Source organism: Paramisgurnus dabryanus, chromosome 20 (genome assembly GCF_030506205.2).
Source record: "Paramisgurnus dabryanus chromosome 20, PD_genome_1.1, whole genome shotgun sequence".
NCBI lineage: Eukaryota > Metazoa > Chordata > Actinopteri > Cypriniformes > Cobitidae > Paramisgurnus > Paramisgurnus dabryanus.
This window is the reverse complement of record NC_133356.1, coordinates 16,051,889-16,070,660: the sequence shown is the minus strand read 5'-3', so window position 1 is coordinate 16,070,660 and position 18,772 is coordinate 16,051,889. Positions and strand designations below refer to the sequence as shown.

The window sequence follows — 18,772 nt, the reverse complement described above, 5'->3', positions numbered from 1 at the left end:
AATGCCCATAGCTGTTTATTGGGCGCTGTGAGTGCGAATGTCTATCAAATGCGTCTGTACGTAGCTCCTAGCCAATCATTTCAATCAAACCAGATGACGTATGTTGAGCGACATAAACTCAAGCGTCAACAACTTTTATTGTGTACGTGTGCACACAGCTGAAAGCTATGCAACTAAACAGGTAGCTGTGTATTGATATTGAAAAGCAGCACAACTTAATGGCACTGTGACAACCACAGTACAGGCCTAATGACAATATGATACTAATAAATACGACTTAACATTTATAAGTTAAATGGACTTCGTTGACGACAATGCCTAGCAGGTTGGTCCTATAAAACTCTGTCTTGCCATATCCAAACATCCTTCTTGGATATAAAAATTGTTTAACGCCAAACGTTGCTCTTTTTTAAAATAAACTTGCATTCAAAACACTATCTAAGGCTGCATTGAAAAGTAACTTTGCATCTACTGCCATGTTGGATAAACAAAACTATTTCGGTGTGTCGCATAGACGTCATCATCGTCTTGCTGCCCCCTCCCCATTCTGTGATTGGTTTCCTATTTCAGAGGAAAAAGATGGTCCATAGTTTCCATGCTAGACTTGCAGCGTAAATAAATTTGTGCGCAAGGCAGCATGGGGATACCAAGGCTAGTCTTTACTGATAATTTACTGTTAATGGTCATCTGTGAACAGAACATTTCTGGTAAATCATTGCTGCCAATTTACCAGTAAGAGAGGTTGTACGATTACCAGTAATTTACCGGTGAGCGCAATGTGTGAACAAAAAATATAGGTTACAACCATTTAGAACGGAAAACGTCAGACCGCATTGACGGCTTCATGCCAATCATAACGTTTTGATACAGATGATGCGTTTACCCCCGTACTGTTTACAGACTTTCCATACACGCACTGCTTAAACGTCGAGCACACCTGAAGTTAACATCCACATTTCTTTACCAAAGTTGGTTAAAACAGCTTACCATCTATATGCCAAATTGTCCTTAGCACACCCTCAGTGAAGCCTAACGTGCAAAAAGTACTGTTGGTTAAGACGTAGGTTTCGTTTGACATCGCCTAATGCAATGTTGTTTGGTCCCGAGCAACTTCGCGACTGTCAGCGTTTGCCACATATGTGAAAACAACAAAATACGGACCGTGGGTATGAAGTCATAACCTGCCATTGTTTACAAATATATTACTGGGCTCGCCGTGCGCCACATGTAACTTCCGCTTTTTCTTCGAGTTTACCGGTATATTGATACTGATGTGTGAATGATGTCTTACTGGTAAAAAGACTGTACGTCACTACGTGTGTGAACAGCACATTTTTCTATTTACTGGTAAATTCATGATAATTTACCGAAATTACTGTGTGAAAGAGGCTAATGTCTCTCATGCAGGTCTTATCTTACCAGAAACAAGTAACCGCCTAGGCCGTCATAGTCTTGTTGCAAAGTTTTTGAATTAGTAACGGAGGCTTAAACTAGTAGTGGCTAAACTTTTACATCACGGCCAAACACCAGGAACAGATCAAATTTTGGCCCGAGTGCACTGTAAGCTGTCACAGTCTGTCTGCCCCGATTCTTCAACCCAAAAGGCCATCAAACAGGATATTCTTCAATGAATGCCAAGTCAAGCTCCACTCTGCCCATTATGCCATACTAAACACCCATAAACACTAAAAGTTAAACTGAGCTCTGCTCTAAAGTTACGGCCACACAGGCGCACAACGTTTGATCCATCGAAAAATACTTTGGTATTTTTGACATCTCACACTTCTTTCCACGCTCACAAGTGAGCGTTTTGGATCCATGCAGGCAGGGGATACTTAAACAAAGGCCCGGCCAAAGCAAATTCAACACATCCAGTAAAAGTGAGTGATTTGTCAAACGCAAAGAGCGCTGCAGCCTTTCGCAGTGCATCGAGGCAAAGCTCGCACACAAAGCCAGATTTATGTTCTCCCGTTTTCCTCTGAAGCCTGCCTGTCAGCGCTAGATGCTGACTTGGGCGTAACCCAGTGTAAATACTTTGTGGCAGAGTAAGATTGGGCCACTGCTGGTTTGTCCCTACAGCTGAGAATATACCCTTAACTAACCTCACATACTTTTAACACCTTTTCTAAGCATGGTGAGAGCAGAAAATTGCATTTATTGATTTGTTAAGTCATCTGGTGAGGAAGAAGGACCGTTCATGTTGTGTGTGCAATGACAGCTAAACAATATCATGGTTAAAGGATGTAACTTAAATCACTTATTGATTTACGTAATGCAAAAAGATAAATATTACACATTAGGCCTGGCTTATATTTGGCTTTGAAATATAATTTTGAAGTATACTGTATACCTGAACTTTTTTGTTGTTTCTTTATAAAATCATATCTTCCATAAACTTACCGTACCCCACCAAAGAGCATCAGCGTAGGTGGCAAACTGTTTATTGATTTCTTTCTCCACCAAGTAGACGAGGAATGAAGAAAAGATCAGGACCAGAAAGCCAATGTACCAGGCGGTCACAAGCTCCTGCAGAAAACATCACAACATGACTCCAGTTGCCAAATCATATTTACAGAGAGTTGAGATATGTTACGGCTAAGACCGAGAGGAGATAGAATGAAATAACTCTGCTATTATATAGACCACAGTCATTCATTGCAGGACCCCTAATCTCTCCACTAAATGATGGTAACTGAGGGCCGAGGAAGCGTGTGGCTTGGCTGCAGCCCATGGCTGGAGTTTCATTCCAAGCAGTACAAAAAAAAACCATGATTGTGGTGTCACATGTCTGACTCCACATAAAAACTCACACGCAATGTTATGACCTGAGAAGGGTCTGAACTTTTACTCATTTTAGTTTTAACTCAAAAAACTTTTTTCTCATTTTAAACATTTTAAATTTGTTCTGCGCTGGATACATAATGACACACTGATATTATGTTGCACAATGTCATTGAATGTGCATGGTTTAACTGTCCAAATGCATTTTGTGGTCACCTAAACCTTTAATATAAATAGTATTTAAGTTTCATTCACAACATATTATCCAAGCGTACCTTGCTGTGAGCGTAGACAACAGATCCCAGCAGTTTCCAGGTGCCGCCTCGCCTGTCCATGCGCACCATGCGCAGGATCTGTAAAAAACGCAGACTGCGAAGTGCAGACGTGGCAAATATATTGCCTTGGCTACCAGCCGAAACCACAGCGATGGATGCAATGAGTACAATAATATCTGTAACAAAGGAGACGGCAACAATTCAGGCATCATTTCTATTATTTTATACTTACAACATAAGAACTTGATTAATGTCTGTTACTGTAGAAATGATCACAGCTGTTAATCATAGCGAATATTGATTCATAAAATAAAGCCTGTGATAGCAAAGCCACATGAGGAATACAATGCAATATCCTTTCTGTTGTGACTGACAGCTCCCTTTATCTCCCAATATCAATATCACTTTTGTCTGGTATCACACAGCTTACACGCACAAGAAATAGGACCACCCACCAATTCCAAGAGCTGCCTAAAAAAATATTGGTCTGTTTTAATAAGTAGCTCTCGGTGGGACAACACGGATGCCAATATTTAAATAATTAGGCCATTTCACTTGCCTATTGTGTCTTTCTCCCAAAAATCAGAGACAGAAAGAGTTGCCAAAAGAAAGAAGCCGCAGCCGTACAGAACAGCATATCTAATCCTTCAGCTTCCAACACATCTTAACCAGTGATAATATTGTTTTTTACTCAAATCACCTCCGTCATATTTTCCTGCTGAACGTTACACTTGAGGTTTGAAATAATGTTCTTTTTAGTCACACATGTCCAAGTGGCCTCCAAAGAGTCTGTTATTTGAAATCCGAATCTCACGACTCTTAAAGGTTGCTACAGGGTGAAAGTGGAACATTGAGGAACATGAGCAGATGGGATCCAGCGGAACAGATTTATGTTTTTCGTGAAGAAAAGCCGTGCTAAAACGTGGAAATCCAAAATCATAAAAGTTGCACCACATCCAACAGACCAGCTGTAGCGTCTGATTTCTTGCAGGCAATCTCATTCTGACTGTGCTAAGCACAAATGAAGTATAATGCTTTTAGGAAGGGTGATGTAAAGGTGGAACTGCGCTTCTTAATCGATTAGGAAAGAAGCTGCTCTCAATGTGGTCCGGTTTTGTACTTCTAGCCAGCCTGAAATCTGCCTTTAAAAGAGCTGCATCCTGTGGATTGGGACCATGTTTCCCAAGTTCAAATGTGATGAAGTCACTTATTTTGTAAGAGGAAGCTGCAATGATCTGAAGAATGAAAAATCATTAAATTTCACATCATGCTGACCCCATAACATACGGCTCTATTTGGCAGCCTTTTAATTTTGTGTATATGCATCTACATGTTACAATTATTTTTTAACCCTAATGTGTTGTTGGGTATGTTTTCATCCACTAAGGTTTCTTTAAGTCTTAATTTGGACACAACCTTCTCTGTGTTTCAGCAAATGGAATGATTTTTGGTGACAAATTGTATATTTACACATATTTTAAGAAAATGCTTTGACATTTTTTCAAAAACTCAAAAACACAACGTGGGCAAATTTACTACCGTTTCTTGTTGTAAGTGGATGAAAACATCCACTAAATTAAACAGCTGTAAAAAAATGTTTTAAGCATAAATCTTCCATGATTTTAACTCTTTAATTGCCAAGTTCATAAGTGGTGCCACTGATTTTGGGGGGGAAACACACAAAATGACAGATTTTCAGTATAAAAAGTGATTACTCCATATAACTCAATGTACAAGCTAGAAATTAAACTTTTTTTGTTTTTGCACAGACCTACTAAAGAATTAATAGTGCCACATGGTGATCAACAGTAAAGATGAGAAATTTGATATCTTTGCAAAAGGAAAACCACCAAAATTCAAAAATGCATGTTAATAAGGTGCCACGGCTCTGCAATCGAAAAATGTCCTTATAATAAAAGTCAATGGGGCAAAAACAGCCACTAACAATAAATGAGGGAGAAAACAAAAACTGATGCTACACACTTTTTATATTGAAAATCAGTCGTTGTGTTTTTTTCCCAAATCAGTGACACCACTTATGAACTTGGCAATTAAAGAGTTAAAAATCATGGAATTTTGTAAAGATTTGGTAGTTTTGATCAGTTGATTAACAGATTTATGCAAAAAATTGATTTTTTTTCATCTGATGTTTTCATCCACTAACAACAAGAAAGGGTAGTAAATTTAAACAACGCACAAGGGTTAATAAGTTAATAATATCGTATGCTTAATGAACAGATTATTTCTGTCTCACCCTTATTTTGTATTTAAAAGGTAATTTTCTTTCTTTCTTTATTTGAATCTAATTACCAGGGAGCATTATTAAATGGAGATATACAAATACTATACATTAAAGCTATACATCACCTCAAAAGCTATAGTGTGTCACAGGGACGGAAAAAAATCATAAAACTTGTGTTTATCTGTGGAGACTAACTTGTTGGACAAAACTTGTAAGTGTCAAACTTTTTGTTAAACACAGAGCTTATTTTTTGCAATAATCGAAAAATTCGAAGGGAAAATTTATGGGCTTTTTTTGCGAGAACCAATGTCCCACTAACTTCTGGTTAGCCTACAAAAATATGTCATACCTGCAGCACAGATCTTTTTGAGCGAATCACCAATCCGCAATAAATGTAATTTGACCAATCAGGCAGATGCTATTAGAAAAAGCCCAGGGTCACAAATCACAACTGGGCCACCTCTTAACAATCAAAAAATGGAACAATTCACCCAAATTCTCATTATAATTTTTAATCATACTTTTCAGTAAATTAAATAGCTTTTGTTCTTTACTATTTGCCCTACATATGCTGTTTGTTGCAAATGTAATACACCAATGTTACATAAATTATAAGATTAATTTGTTTATCATAGTTTTTTAGCAGAAGAGAATATGTAATGGATAATGTGCCGTTTTATTGTAGCAGTGTGCTTCAATAAAAGTGTAAAAGTGGTATGCCAAGATCTTTGTATAATTTCTAATGGGACATTCAGAATAAATGTCTGGAGTAGGAGGGAAGAGAAATTGTGCCATTTCTTCCCTTTCTCATAATTCAGAGTTAATCACTTTGTTGATGGCTTTCTGATGGAGTTCTGCTTCCTAATAAATGGAGATGAGATTCAGTGCATGACATACAACACACAATGATATATTCACACTGAAGACTAAAATTGCCCTCATTTGATACAATACCGCACACATGTGTGTAATAAATATAAACAGCATTGACTATCCCTCAGTTTGCCTTTCCTCAGGAGGGAATTAAATTATAAAGGAGCTAGTAAAGATCGTTCTCTTTAAGTAATTGTAAGCGAAGCTATCATTTCTCATAAGCAGCTGACATTATCTACACCAGCACAGCAGATTCATCATCTATACAAACACACACATACACCAGCAAGCACTCTGAAGGTTTTTGGCTTACCAATGACACAGAACGGTTTTCTTGCGAAGCGCAGTCGTCCCTGCCATCCCCTGTAGCGACAGCAGCATCCGGCTGACCAGATGCGAATGATGTACTCCAGACCAAACACAACAATCATCACAAACTCCTACAAACCACAAATAATCACAAACAATGAGTGTCAGTGCAATAATAGCACATAAAATTACCACTCAGTGTCATACATTACATTTGACAGTATAACAGTTATCAGGGTTCCCACTCTAAGCCAAATGTCAAATTCCCAGACTGAAAAACGAAATCTTCATGACCTGTCTGAGATGCTGTGAGCCTGATAATGTAGTGTACACTTTGAGTTTATACAAAATTTAGCTTAAATGTCTCAAATGAATAAACAATGTCAATAAACAGTTGTTTAGATTATAGTCTCAATTGAAATCAGTGGAGGCTTGGACCCGGAAACAGCATTCCTTACGTCACAACAAGCAGAATACATTTTAAACAAAAATTTGAAGCGACAAACACAATCCCTGATAGTTCATGACTTGGTAAAAAAATATATAAAAATTTCCTTGACTTTCAATATCTGAAAAGAACGCTGTGAAAACCCTGAGTTATGTGCCAAAACAATATAAGCAATTCATTAAAGGTGCAGTGTGTACATTTTTGCGGCATCTAGTGGTGAAGTTGCGCATTGCAACCAACGGCTCAGTCCACTGCTCACCCCTCACTTTTGAAACGCATACGTTAGCCACCTCCGAACAAACATGTCATTGTCGGAGACAACTTAGTAAAAAAATGTGTCCGTTAAGGGCTTCTGTAGAAACATGGTGGCACAACATGGTGACTTCCATGTAAGGGGACCCTCGGTGTATGTAGATAAAAACATCTCATTCTAAAGTAATAAAAACATAACGGTTCATTATGAAATGTCTTTATACACCCCTTATCATAAAGTTTTGTACAATATTTTGCATTTAGGTCAAGAGATCCTTCTAAAAATTACACACTGCACCTTTAAAATAATTTTAAAAAGTGTTTTAAATACAAAAGGTTGATTAAATACTTCCAAGGTCAGTGAAATGGTAAACTTCCCACCATTATGTGGTGGTACACTGGTGATACATGTGTTTTAATTTTTTCAGTTTTAAATGTAAATAAATGTTTTATTTTACCTTTAAAAATATTTTAGATTTTGTGCAAGAAAGACACTTAAAGGCACTTATTTTTTGGTTGTGCTACTTTCGCATTTTGAACTTATAATATAAAGTATGTCCCAGTTGTTTTTGTTCGAATACTACTATAGCATACTGTACTGTATACTGCAATCAATAAGCAGTTGCAATAGGCATTGTTTATTGGTTAAATTAAATGCACCTTCTAATGTAAATGAGCAAAAATCTGCAGAGAGCAGCAAATATACAGCATCCAACCCCACCACCAAAATCCCCAAAGTATATCTAAAAGATGAGCCTCATTGTAAAATGCACAGCATTGTTCTACAATTTCTATAGTAATCCACATTCGGGTTCGCCACAGGACGCTGGACTCATGTCTAGTTAACACAATTAACCTCTCAGCTAATTCATCATTTCCACAATCTCGGTCTTTGCTAACTGCACTGTTAGATAAAACCCAGCTGAGTTCCCCACTGTTTCACCTGATTAAAACATCTGTCTGCATAAACAGTTGAAAATGCTGATTCCCTCTTAATGCAGCTGCTGATGGACAGATCAACAAATATGACCTTTCAACATCTTAACCCCATCTCTTGGGGCAGGAGGCCTGGGACAGGGTTTAAACTGGCCTTTCCTGATGCACCGTGACAGATGATCTGGGCTTCCCATAGCTTGACACAACATTGTTTGTGTATCCTGAGGACTATCTGATATTGAATGTTATGCCTCCCTACTGCTTTCCCACCAGCAGGGACGCGCCATCCTCCTCTCCTCTCACATCAGTTCATAGGACCTTGATGTAAACATACATACAGCTCCATTAACTGATACAATAATGCCTTTGACTGCTCCACCAGGGTTCCAGTGGGACGGAGGTATTATATCATTAATAGCACCATGGTGTGTTTTATGCAGTCACATAAGAGGATCCCATTAGCCAGGAAAACAGTGCAACAATGAAACCAGCTTATCTTAATACACGTATCAAATGACTAATCTGAGGGATTATCTTTTTTTAACGTGAGCAAGTATCAAAGCCTTTGAAAGGATCTAGGAACACCCCCGATTAGAGAAAAATACGGACATATGATGCTTTGTTTTATGAATTCACTTAACTTAGTGTTGCATTGCTGTTCGGTCAATAGTTGCCGTTTAGCGGCTTTTGCATCTGAGCTCTTAAAATTTTTTTTTTAAACATGTCAAACTGTCATTGGATCAATGCTTACCAGTCAATGCGTTTTTTCTGCTTTTTACATTGTGTGAGTGGAATGATGCTCACGAGAAACAAAAGTATGATCCATGACTAGTCAACACAGATTAAAGTCAGACACGACCGTTCTAAATGTGTTTGTGCGTGCCTCACCAGTATAAAGAGACAGTGATTGGAGAGCTCCATGTGAGCAGGGATGGTGGAGAACACAGACATAACCAGACAGCCAAACACCAAGGTGAACCTGCCAAAGAACAAACAGAAGCAACAACAAACCGTTAGTTTAATTTAGACTGAGTTATATAGATAGATTACCTCGTCATAGCTACGAGGTATAAACATCTCTTTGCTTTAATTTAAAAACACCTTAGCAAATCCTCAGGATGGACCCGATTACAGAATATCTACAGAAATAGAGATTGGCTAAGGGAGCATGCATATTTTCTCATCCGAGTCTCTGAGGCTGGATTTACACTGCAGATCTTGATGCCCAATTTGGCTTTGTTGCCTGTATCCAACCCACATATATCATCTTTTAAAGGAAAAAACACCACAGTTTTTTAATGTTTTACTATGTTCTTACCTCAACTTAGACAAATAAATACATAGCTATCTTTTTTAATGGGTGCACTTTATCTTTGCACAGCTCGTCGTGAATGTGTTAGCATTTAGCCATTCCTTAGGATCCAAACAGGGATGAAAATAAAAGATGCAGATTTTTAAGCGGATTAAAAATGAGAACTATATTGTATGTCGGAAGAGCACTTTGTTTGCAGTAACATTGACGGAAGTTTAAGCGAGAGGGGGGGTAGTCAGGAGTGATGATGTTACAGCGTCCGAGGTCAACGTTCTGCAAACTAAGTGCTCCTCCGCCACACAATATAGTTCTCATTTATTATCCGCTTAAAAAATCGCTACGTTTTATTTGTGCCACCATACTTACTTGTGTCGTGTAACTATCCTTGTAACAGTCTTTAAATAGGGAAAACATGGAATTGTTTGGTGGCTTCTAAATTTATCCCTGGTTGGATCCTAAGGAATGAATGGGGCTAGGCTAAATGCTAAAACATTCACGACGCGCTATACAAAGATTAAGTGCACGCATTGAAAAAAGATGGGTATGTATTAATTCATCTAAGTTGAGATAAGAACATAGTAAAATATTTAAAAAAGTGGTGTTTTCCTTTAAAAGTGACTTGTATCCGATATCTGCATTTATACTAAACATGTCAAGGTAGACATACTGGCCCGGAACAGCTTAAATCTCATAGGAAGTGAAATGTTCAATATGCAATAGACACAGTCAAAATGATTATACAAGATTATAAAGCTTTATTTCTGTAACAACACATAAAACACAACATTACTCCAATAAGTGGAGCCGTCATCCTCCATTGCACTGCTAAGAAGAGTCATGTGACCGCACGACACATCTTGGGATGGGAATATCCGATATGTCCACTTAGATTGGGGACGCTAATGCATGTTTCCGATTAATTTCCACATATGAATGAGGCCTGCAACCAATCGGAGAATATACTGTATGTGCTTTTTATGCTGCTTACACGTGCGTGGGTTATATCCGATTTGAGCCACGAGGGAAAAAAATGTACTTCACTTCAAACATGCAATGTAAATGCGACCTTACTGCCTCTCTCTGGTGCAGTATGCTTATGTGCACCATTTACTCTCTCTCTCTTTCTCTCTCTCTCTCTGTCTTTTTCCACCCTGTATAAACAGGCCATTAAGAACATTGGCCTGAGGTGGTGGAGAACAGAGCTGGGTTCTTCGTTTTTAGAAATGGATGCATTTGTGAGACATACGGCTGTATGGGGTTGCGTGCTGAATTAACTTGCAGACATCGCGGTTAACACACAATATATTCCAGCGGCTGATGTTTTTATTGTATGTGGAGTCTCGTCTTTCGCATTCAACCCTTTCTTCATTTCACTTTTCATTTCCTCTGTCTTATTTTAGAGCAGCTAGTCTGATGAAACTACTGCTACATCACAAAGCAAGCAACCACCAACGATCTCCTTATAAAGCAGCTTTTAGGGATGAACAGGAATGACATCTGGAATTCTAGTTAAATAACGTAATAATGTTTGTTGATATTGAATAAAGTTACTATGGCGAGATACCTGTCTACGCTCTTGGAAATAAAGGTTCAAGAAGATAATACATTTTTCAAAAAGTAAACTTTTGTACCTAAAAGATGCATATAGGTAACTCAGAGGTACACACGACCTCATACCACAGACTGGAACCTCAAATTTCTAAGAATGTACAGTAAAGATATTTATACCACGGGTCTGTTGAATGCTTTATTCTGATTGGCTGAGAAATGTTCCGTGGGTATGAATTAATTTCTGATAACCGCACACCTAACTTGTCAAATGTCTTAAAAATAGGCACCAGAGCAATGTTTGTGGTAACCGTGGTATAAGAGGAATAATTGACTCCGGTCCTTTGAATTATTTGAAAATAATGCACACCAGCGGTGTAACGCTTCGCGTCGTGCCGCATTGCACCTTGGGTGTGCATTATTTTCTTATAATTCAATGGCCCGTCGTCAATTATTCCTTACATATTGTTTTTTTTTTTCTTTATTCTACATTATTTAAATTTGACAGACATGTAACAGGTTGTTGAATACAAACTCCCAAACATAACATTGAAACGCATGGCCTGAGCCATGTGAATGTAAAATAAAGTGTATTTAATTAGTAAAGACACGTCAGACATTTTCACAAATTGACTTTGATCAGAAAACAGCAGTTTTACGTTTTACAAGTCAATTAACATTCAAAATGAATCAAAAAGATAAATGCACACGATTTAACCTTTCACAAAGAGTGATGTCACTGTGGTTGAGCATTGAAATAAGTTTCCTCGACCCGGGTGAATAAAAATCATATTAAATTCAAATTTTTTTGTTGTTAGATCTGCCTATAAAACCAATTCTCCAATAATCTTTGTAAATATACAAACAACAACATGCTCTCAAAATGATTTTACAAAGTGTGAAGAAAATATGTGTTTATAGTAAAAGCAGTGTTTCTGTGTACGTGTGTGATCAATGGCTATGTTTGCATACACATGTTTGTCAATCTGACTGAATTTAATACGATTGAAGGTTATGACAATGCAGTTTACATGCACCCTAAACATTGCAATCTAATTAAAATGTACGCCAAAAATACAGTATGCGGAAGCGCACAGCCAGGGTTGCCAGATTCATGTATCAAAACCATCCCAATGGACATTCAAGACTAGCCAATGACTATTCACAGTCCAAATACTAATAAAATAAAATTTAATGAACGTGAACTTGAGCATTAATGTTTTGTGCATGTGCACAAGGTATTTTTGCATCCGATTGAGAAAATACTACGATTCACGCGTTTACATGCATACTTTTCTCCTGCTGATCGGATCACAGATCGGAGTACACCACTCCCTTCAATACAATCCAAATTTGCATCCGATCAACCTCAATCGTATTGATTAAGCTGTTTACATGAACGCTTTTCAATCCGATTGAGCCATCAAAAGGATTATTTGGTTGCATGTCAAAGTACCCATTGACAAACTGTGGCATGCAGATGTGTGTTAACAGCTGTTATCACGATCGTACTGACAACCCTCACCTGTTCCTCTGTCCTGTCTTTCTCTTTTAAGCAGTGAGACACAGCCTGTCTGAACTACTCTTCACCCTTACAGAGTTTGGCTAACACATGAACACCCACACGCAACTTTTTCAGTTAGTCTGATGGCTTCTGTGAATCTCATAACACACTAATACTGAAAGTCTGGACTGTGACAGAGTTTATGAGTTATTGCAGGACATTATTGCAGCATTTTCCATATCGTTGTGGTAGAGCGGACCACGACTACTACACTTAAACCGGTGTTGTGCTGTTCAGGCAGAACATGTTAATTATAGTTAACATGACAGACAAAAACATGCACACAAAGCTTTGTTCAAAAACCTGGAGCGATGTTTTATAAATACATAAATATGGAGAAATGAAATCTTTCACATTTACTATCTTGGACATATTTTTTTACAAAGCTTGTTGCAATGGATTCTGCCGTAAATCTAAGTAAAATAGCAGGCAGGATACTCTTATTGTGATGCCTAAACATCATAGGAGCGTACTGTATCTGGGTATGTACCTATTGTAAGTCTAAGAAATGTGCTAACCTGCAAAACAGTAGCAGTGACATACAAACGCACACACGTGCACTTTGACACATCCTGCACTCGAGAGGTGAGTGAAATGAAACTATTATAACAGGAAGGAATGGCTTTTTTTTAAAAACAGCCGCAGGTACCAGCGCACTGCTCTGTGCTTAGGCCAGACAATGTGTCTTTCAGCATAAAGAGTTGTGTGGCCAAAGCGGCAGGTTCCCACAGACGTAGACATCCGAGCTTCTAAAGTTATGAACCCAAGGGGCCTCCCTCCACTAACGAGACAAAACACAGCCTTACCTACCAGTTCAGCTGTCTGTGTATGTGAATGCAACAGAATGCCTGTATGCAAATGTTAGCAATCCTGTCACAGTGCATCTAATAATGATTTACAATGGCAGAGAGAGAAAGAGAACAGTAGCAGATAATTGTCTACACACCTGGTTCTGTACTTCGGTGTCAGTGTGTGACTGTCTGAGATTATGTTGTTTTGGAGGGGTTTGAAAGGGATTCAGTTTGATAGTGGTGACATATGCTCCAAAGTGGAATTTCAATTATTTGCCCATGAGCCAGGCCACCTGCAATATGTACTATCTGAGTGAACATGACACACCAGAGGGCGGTGTTGCCGCCTACCAGGCCAAACATACAGGATGGGGTAAAACAAGATCCAAAATGAACCTGCGTTGCCAGATACTCGCATAATCTCATGCGTAATCAGAGTTTACTGTTAGGGGAGTGTCTTGCGGGTTTTTTTTGAACTCGAGCGTCTCTTTTATCATAAATTGTTAGACGCTTGTGCAGCAGGCACTTATTTTGACAAAACATGTGATGCGCATGGTTCACATGACGCAACAAACACATATTTTGAAAACATGAGCAACACACGACACTCCGAACACATATTTTGAATTTGCGCCACTCGGATGAGCAGTCACGAGCCGCCACTGTAGAATATATTATGCATACAGTGCCAATGTAAGGTTTGTGCCAATCTGCCCTAAACTAACAGTATTGATTACTAAAATATTTTTTTTATGTTTCTTTAATGTTAATCCAACAGTATGTGTAAACTCTTTAGTCACCGTAGTATTTCTAATGCTAAAATCATAGACTTTAAAAAATATGGACGTAGTGTCCGTGATGTCACACGTAGGTTTGTGAAGAGCATTTTTAAAGCCAATAGTTGGCGGAGCCTGTCATCATCACCATCTTGGCAGTGCATTACTCGCGGATAACCAAAAATGGACCAAGTGGCAGTACGTGGGTGGAGCTGAGGTGGCTGGTTGCTAAAACACACCCATCTAACTCAACAGTAGTGACAGCGGTGGCAGCAGTAGCGGCTCGTGACTGCTTTTCCGAGGATGCGCTAATTCAAAATAAGTGTTCGGATTGTCACGTGTGTGGTTCCCTTTTCCAAAATATGTGTCCTGCGTGTGGAGAGATCCTGTGTGCATCATGTGTTTTGTCAAAATAAGTGCCTGCTGCACACGCGTCAAAACCGTTTATGATAAAAGAGAAGCTCACATTCCCTAAATACACGCAAGACACTCCCTTAACAGTAAACTCTGATTACGCATGAGATTATGCGAGTATCTGGCAAACGCGAGCGTCTCTTTTCAAGTTCAAGTTCAAGGCAGCAGGCACTTATTTTGGCATGACACGTGATGCATACACGATCTCTCAAAGCGCAGAACACATATTTTGAAATGACGAACCACACACATGACAAGCTACATACATGTTGTGACGAACTTCGCATCGTGTGCTTCAAAAAAAGAAGTCACCAGCCGCCACGGATGCCAGCTAACCTGTCACTCAAGTGGCCACACACTTGATTATGCAGAACTTTAAGGCTTAATATAATTAAAACGGATGAGTTACAAAAAAATTCACCCTCCTCACAGTTGTCATGAAGCTATACAGACCAAAAACACTTTTTGTACCAGGCTGAAAACATATTTATTTTTGCTGTAAAGTTTTAAAACCCTTTAACTTCCTCTCAACCAAATGAATGAGCACATCATTGGTCAATATATTTTATTAAGAAGAGAACCTAAGGTGATTGAGCTATCTTTACCATTTGCTTGAGGTATGTTATGCCAAAAAATCCACTTGACGTCAGAGTGTCAATCAACAGCACTTGTCACAACATTTCTTCTTAGATGGATGTCAGAGACAAAGAAATCACTCCTGCCAGCTGAACTGTTCTTGGTGAAATTTTGCAAGATTTTTTGACATATTACACTGGAGAAGCCCTAGCTTTACAAAATTATTTTACTTGGTACCATGAAAAAACTTTTGTATGTTTTTAATAATTTTTCAAACTAGTTGATTAGTCACTTTATGGTAAAAGTAGAAAAGCTAAGGTAATGTAAGTCAGAATGTACTATTTGCTGAGAAATTTAAATTTCTAATCATTCACAGCTATGGCTATTAAACCTAGGCAGTTAAAGGGTTAACGTGGGGGTCTATGGGATTGACTTCCTTTTGGAGCCAGTCTCTAGGAGCCTGTCAATGAATTAAAGTTTTAGTCACTTCCGTGTTGGCTTCACGATAGAGATCGGAAGGTTGCCTCTTGGCTAAAATATGATTATTATTAATGATATCCATGAATATTTAAATTGACTATTTTACAAAAAAGATGAAAAAAATAGCAAAGCTATTGTTTTAATCTCTTGCAGTAAATAACTGCAGACAATTCAGACATTCCTCATTCCTGTGGAGAATGAAGAAGAGTCTGCATTAAGGCACTACTACACAATACTGTCTTTAAAACAAATAGGCTAACTCTGAAAATGAATATTATCCATTTATATTGGGAATTGAACCACAATTGCATGTGTGAAAACAATATTACTGTTAGTCTATTTGGAAAAATCACCAAATTTAGATGTCACCAGTGGCGGCTCGTGACTGCTCTTCCGAGGGGTGCAAATTCAAAATGTGTGTGTCATGAGTGTCATGTGTGTTGCTCTTGTTTTCAAAATATGTGTTTGTTGCATCATGTGAACCATGTGTTTATGATAAAAGAGACGCTCACGTTCACAAAATACATGCAAGACACTTCCTTAACAGTACACTCTGATTATGCATGAGTTTATGCAAGTATGGCAAACGCTAGCGTCCATTTTATCATAAACCCTTTAGACGCGTCTGCAGCAGGCAATTATTTTGACAAGACATGTGATGCACATACAGTAGAGGTTCACTCGACGTGCAGAACACATATTTTGAAATTACGAACCACACACATGACGGGCTACATACATGTTGTGACGAACTTCGCATCGTGCTCCTTCAAAAAAAAAGTCATCGGCCGCCACTGGATTTCATTTGTCCATGTAACAACGACAAGCATAAATTGTTGTACATTTCTTTTTCATTTGACAGTGGTGTTGTAAAAGTTGTGAATCTGAAGAATTAAGATTACAATTCTTCAAAAATACAAACTTGCAGATACTGTCTGAGATACTGATTAATTTTCCATGGTACCTGCAAGCATTGTCCAGTATTTTGTTTTGAGTCATATATAATATGACAACATGTATAATGAAAAGACAAGGGAGAGGAGAGATGAAAAGTAAGAGTGATAGACTGGCTCTGTGTTTCAGGCAGTTGGATGGCTGAGAGGCCAGTTATTGCGTTCCTGACAAGATTAATACGATAATTCATTTTCCATTGGATTATTGTAAAATACAATGCGAGTAATCCACAGTCCACAACACAATACAGTCTGAGTTATATTGGCTGCTATGTGAATTATTGAATGGCTCGTACAAATAGCCTGTGGACATCTGGCTCTGATTTGACTTGAGCTTCTAATGGCTGTGCGCTGTCTGAGCAGGAAGGTCTGGACACTGGCTGCTGTTTCCACTGCAGCTGGAGCAGACTTCATAACACAAGTCAGATTTCTGACCAGCTCTTCAGACAGACATTAGGGTTAATGATACACTAATAACAGAAAATAATGAGGTGGGACTGAATGCCTGCTCAGTCTTGACATCTTGAAAGCAATTGAGTTTTGAATGATTGATTCTGATGAGGATGGCAGAATACTGTAGAATGTGTTTTTTTTTTACGGCATGGTGAAGTTACATATAAATGTTAGTTAGCAATATGTAATGATGATGATAAGTGATTTCAGGTTTGGGTTTACTTTTTCTGCACAGTTCAACGTAACCTTAGATCCAACTCAACATTGTGGAAATGGAAGAAATTGACAAAGTAACACAACACAAGGATTTTTCTTTTGTAAAAGGAGTTTGAGTTATAGTTCTGAAACAGCAGGACCATCAGTGAGCAGCATTCATCAGTTTGAAGAGACTCAAAGTTTTCCACAAAGTCACGCTATCGATTTCTCTCCTTCCTTAGAAGTAAATAGTGTATAAGATTCCTTTCAAGCTACCCTCTTTCATTCATTTTCCGAACTGAGTCTTTTGTGTGGACCTCTTATAAAATTGGTACCTTTGTAGAGTTTCAAAATCAGTCACAGGTTTCGTGATAGTTAAGATACTGCCTTGCTATCTATGTAGGCAGTAAGACAGCTCACTAGATTTTAAAGATAAATTACAGAAATAGTGATGGATGGATAGTAGACCATGGACAGATTGATGAAGAAGATCTGAAAAAACATGCTTATTATGGTTACTTATTTTTTATATCCACTGACTGCAAAGAGTGTTTGTGTGTGTAGGCTGCATTAAATACACTATGAGAATGCTATAAATGACCATAGCAAGCTTGCTTGTGATAGTCTGTGCTAATTACAAAGGGTCTTTTGATGTCTGGGGATTTCTCTGAACACAGAACATAAAGAATTACAGCTGTTATCTAGCTCTGTACTTTGCTGTTCCAGGCTCAGGGCCACAAAGCCCATAAAAAAGCTGTTATTTCATCATGTTGATTTACACAGTTCACCGACTACCTGCACCAGATCTTCAAAACATCTTCATTTTGTAATCTCACTCCTGTTCTGAAATGCCACACATCTTGCTGTCTGTTAGCGGCACACAAGTCTAAGGTGGCCACAGTACGCTGTACAGTAAAGGGTTAAGTATAAGAAGGACAAAGCCAAAGACAAATCACCATTCATGTATACATGCAAATATTCCAATTACGTCACATATTATAAGTGCTGAACAATCTACCAACTTGAGTAAATGAGATGATGTGAAACATGAGGAGCTCCAATGCAAAAGCCGCTAAATGGAACTTCCGTCAAAAATGGGATAATGATATTGAATGCTCTCTGTACGCATTATACGTTCATCAAAGGCTTTCGCTTCAAATCCACTTAATCCTGGCCTTGGCCATTCAGAAATACTGGTTTATTGGCAGAATCTAATCCAAAAATAATTGGATCAATGACGGCGAGCACACGCACAAGGTTTTCTTACCTTGTTAAAAGAGGTTTACTGAATATATTAAAATAATGACAGAATTTTTAAGCATTTTACCTTTATTTAGAAAGGAGAGTGAAGAGTGGCTGGAGACTTGTTACAAGTGAAGAATATTGCACTTAGAGGGTTTTGCAGTGAAGGCAGTCAAAATGGTAAATACCAATTAGGTATGCACTGATATCAGCAAATAAGTGGTTTTTGTCGATATAAGCAATTTTTTACACTGTTCAATAGTTTAAAAACAGGCATTAGTCATTGCCAAAACTTCCTCTCAAATATTTGTTTTATTATTTATTTTTATTTTTATTTGACCTTTTATTTAAC

At 38.2% G+C, this 18,772-nt stretch overlaps 1 protein-coding gene across 9 annotated transcripts in view; it reads right to left on the bottom strand.

Annotated features, from left to right (window-relative positions):
- kcnq5a (potassium voltage-gated channel, KQT-like subfamily, member 5a) overlaps positions 1–18,772 on the bottom strand; it is a 166,570-nt gene that overhangs the window by 26,190 nt on the left and 121,608 nt on the right. For all 9 annotated transcript variants that reach the window (XM_065296679.1, XM_073812924.1, XM_065296681.1 and 6 more), the window contains exons 2-5: positions 9,005–9,095; positions 6,485–6,611; positions 3,057–3,232; positions 2,401–2,526 (exon numbers count right to left, since the gene is read on the bottom strand). In XM_065296679.1, coding sequence (XP_065152751.1) covers positions 2,401–2,526; positions 3,057–3,232; positions 6,485–6,611; positions 9,005–9,095 — 520 coding nt within the window. The remainder of the gene's footprint in view (positions 1–2,400; positions 2,527–3,056; positions 3,233–6,484; positions 6,612–9,004; positions 9,096–18,772) is intronic.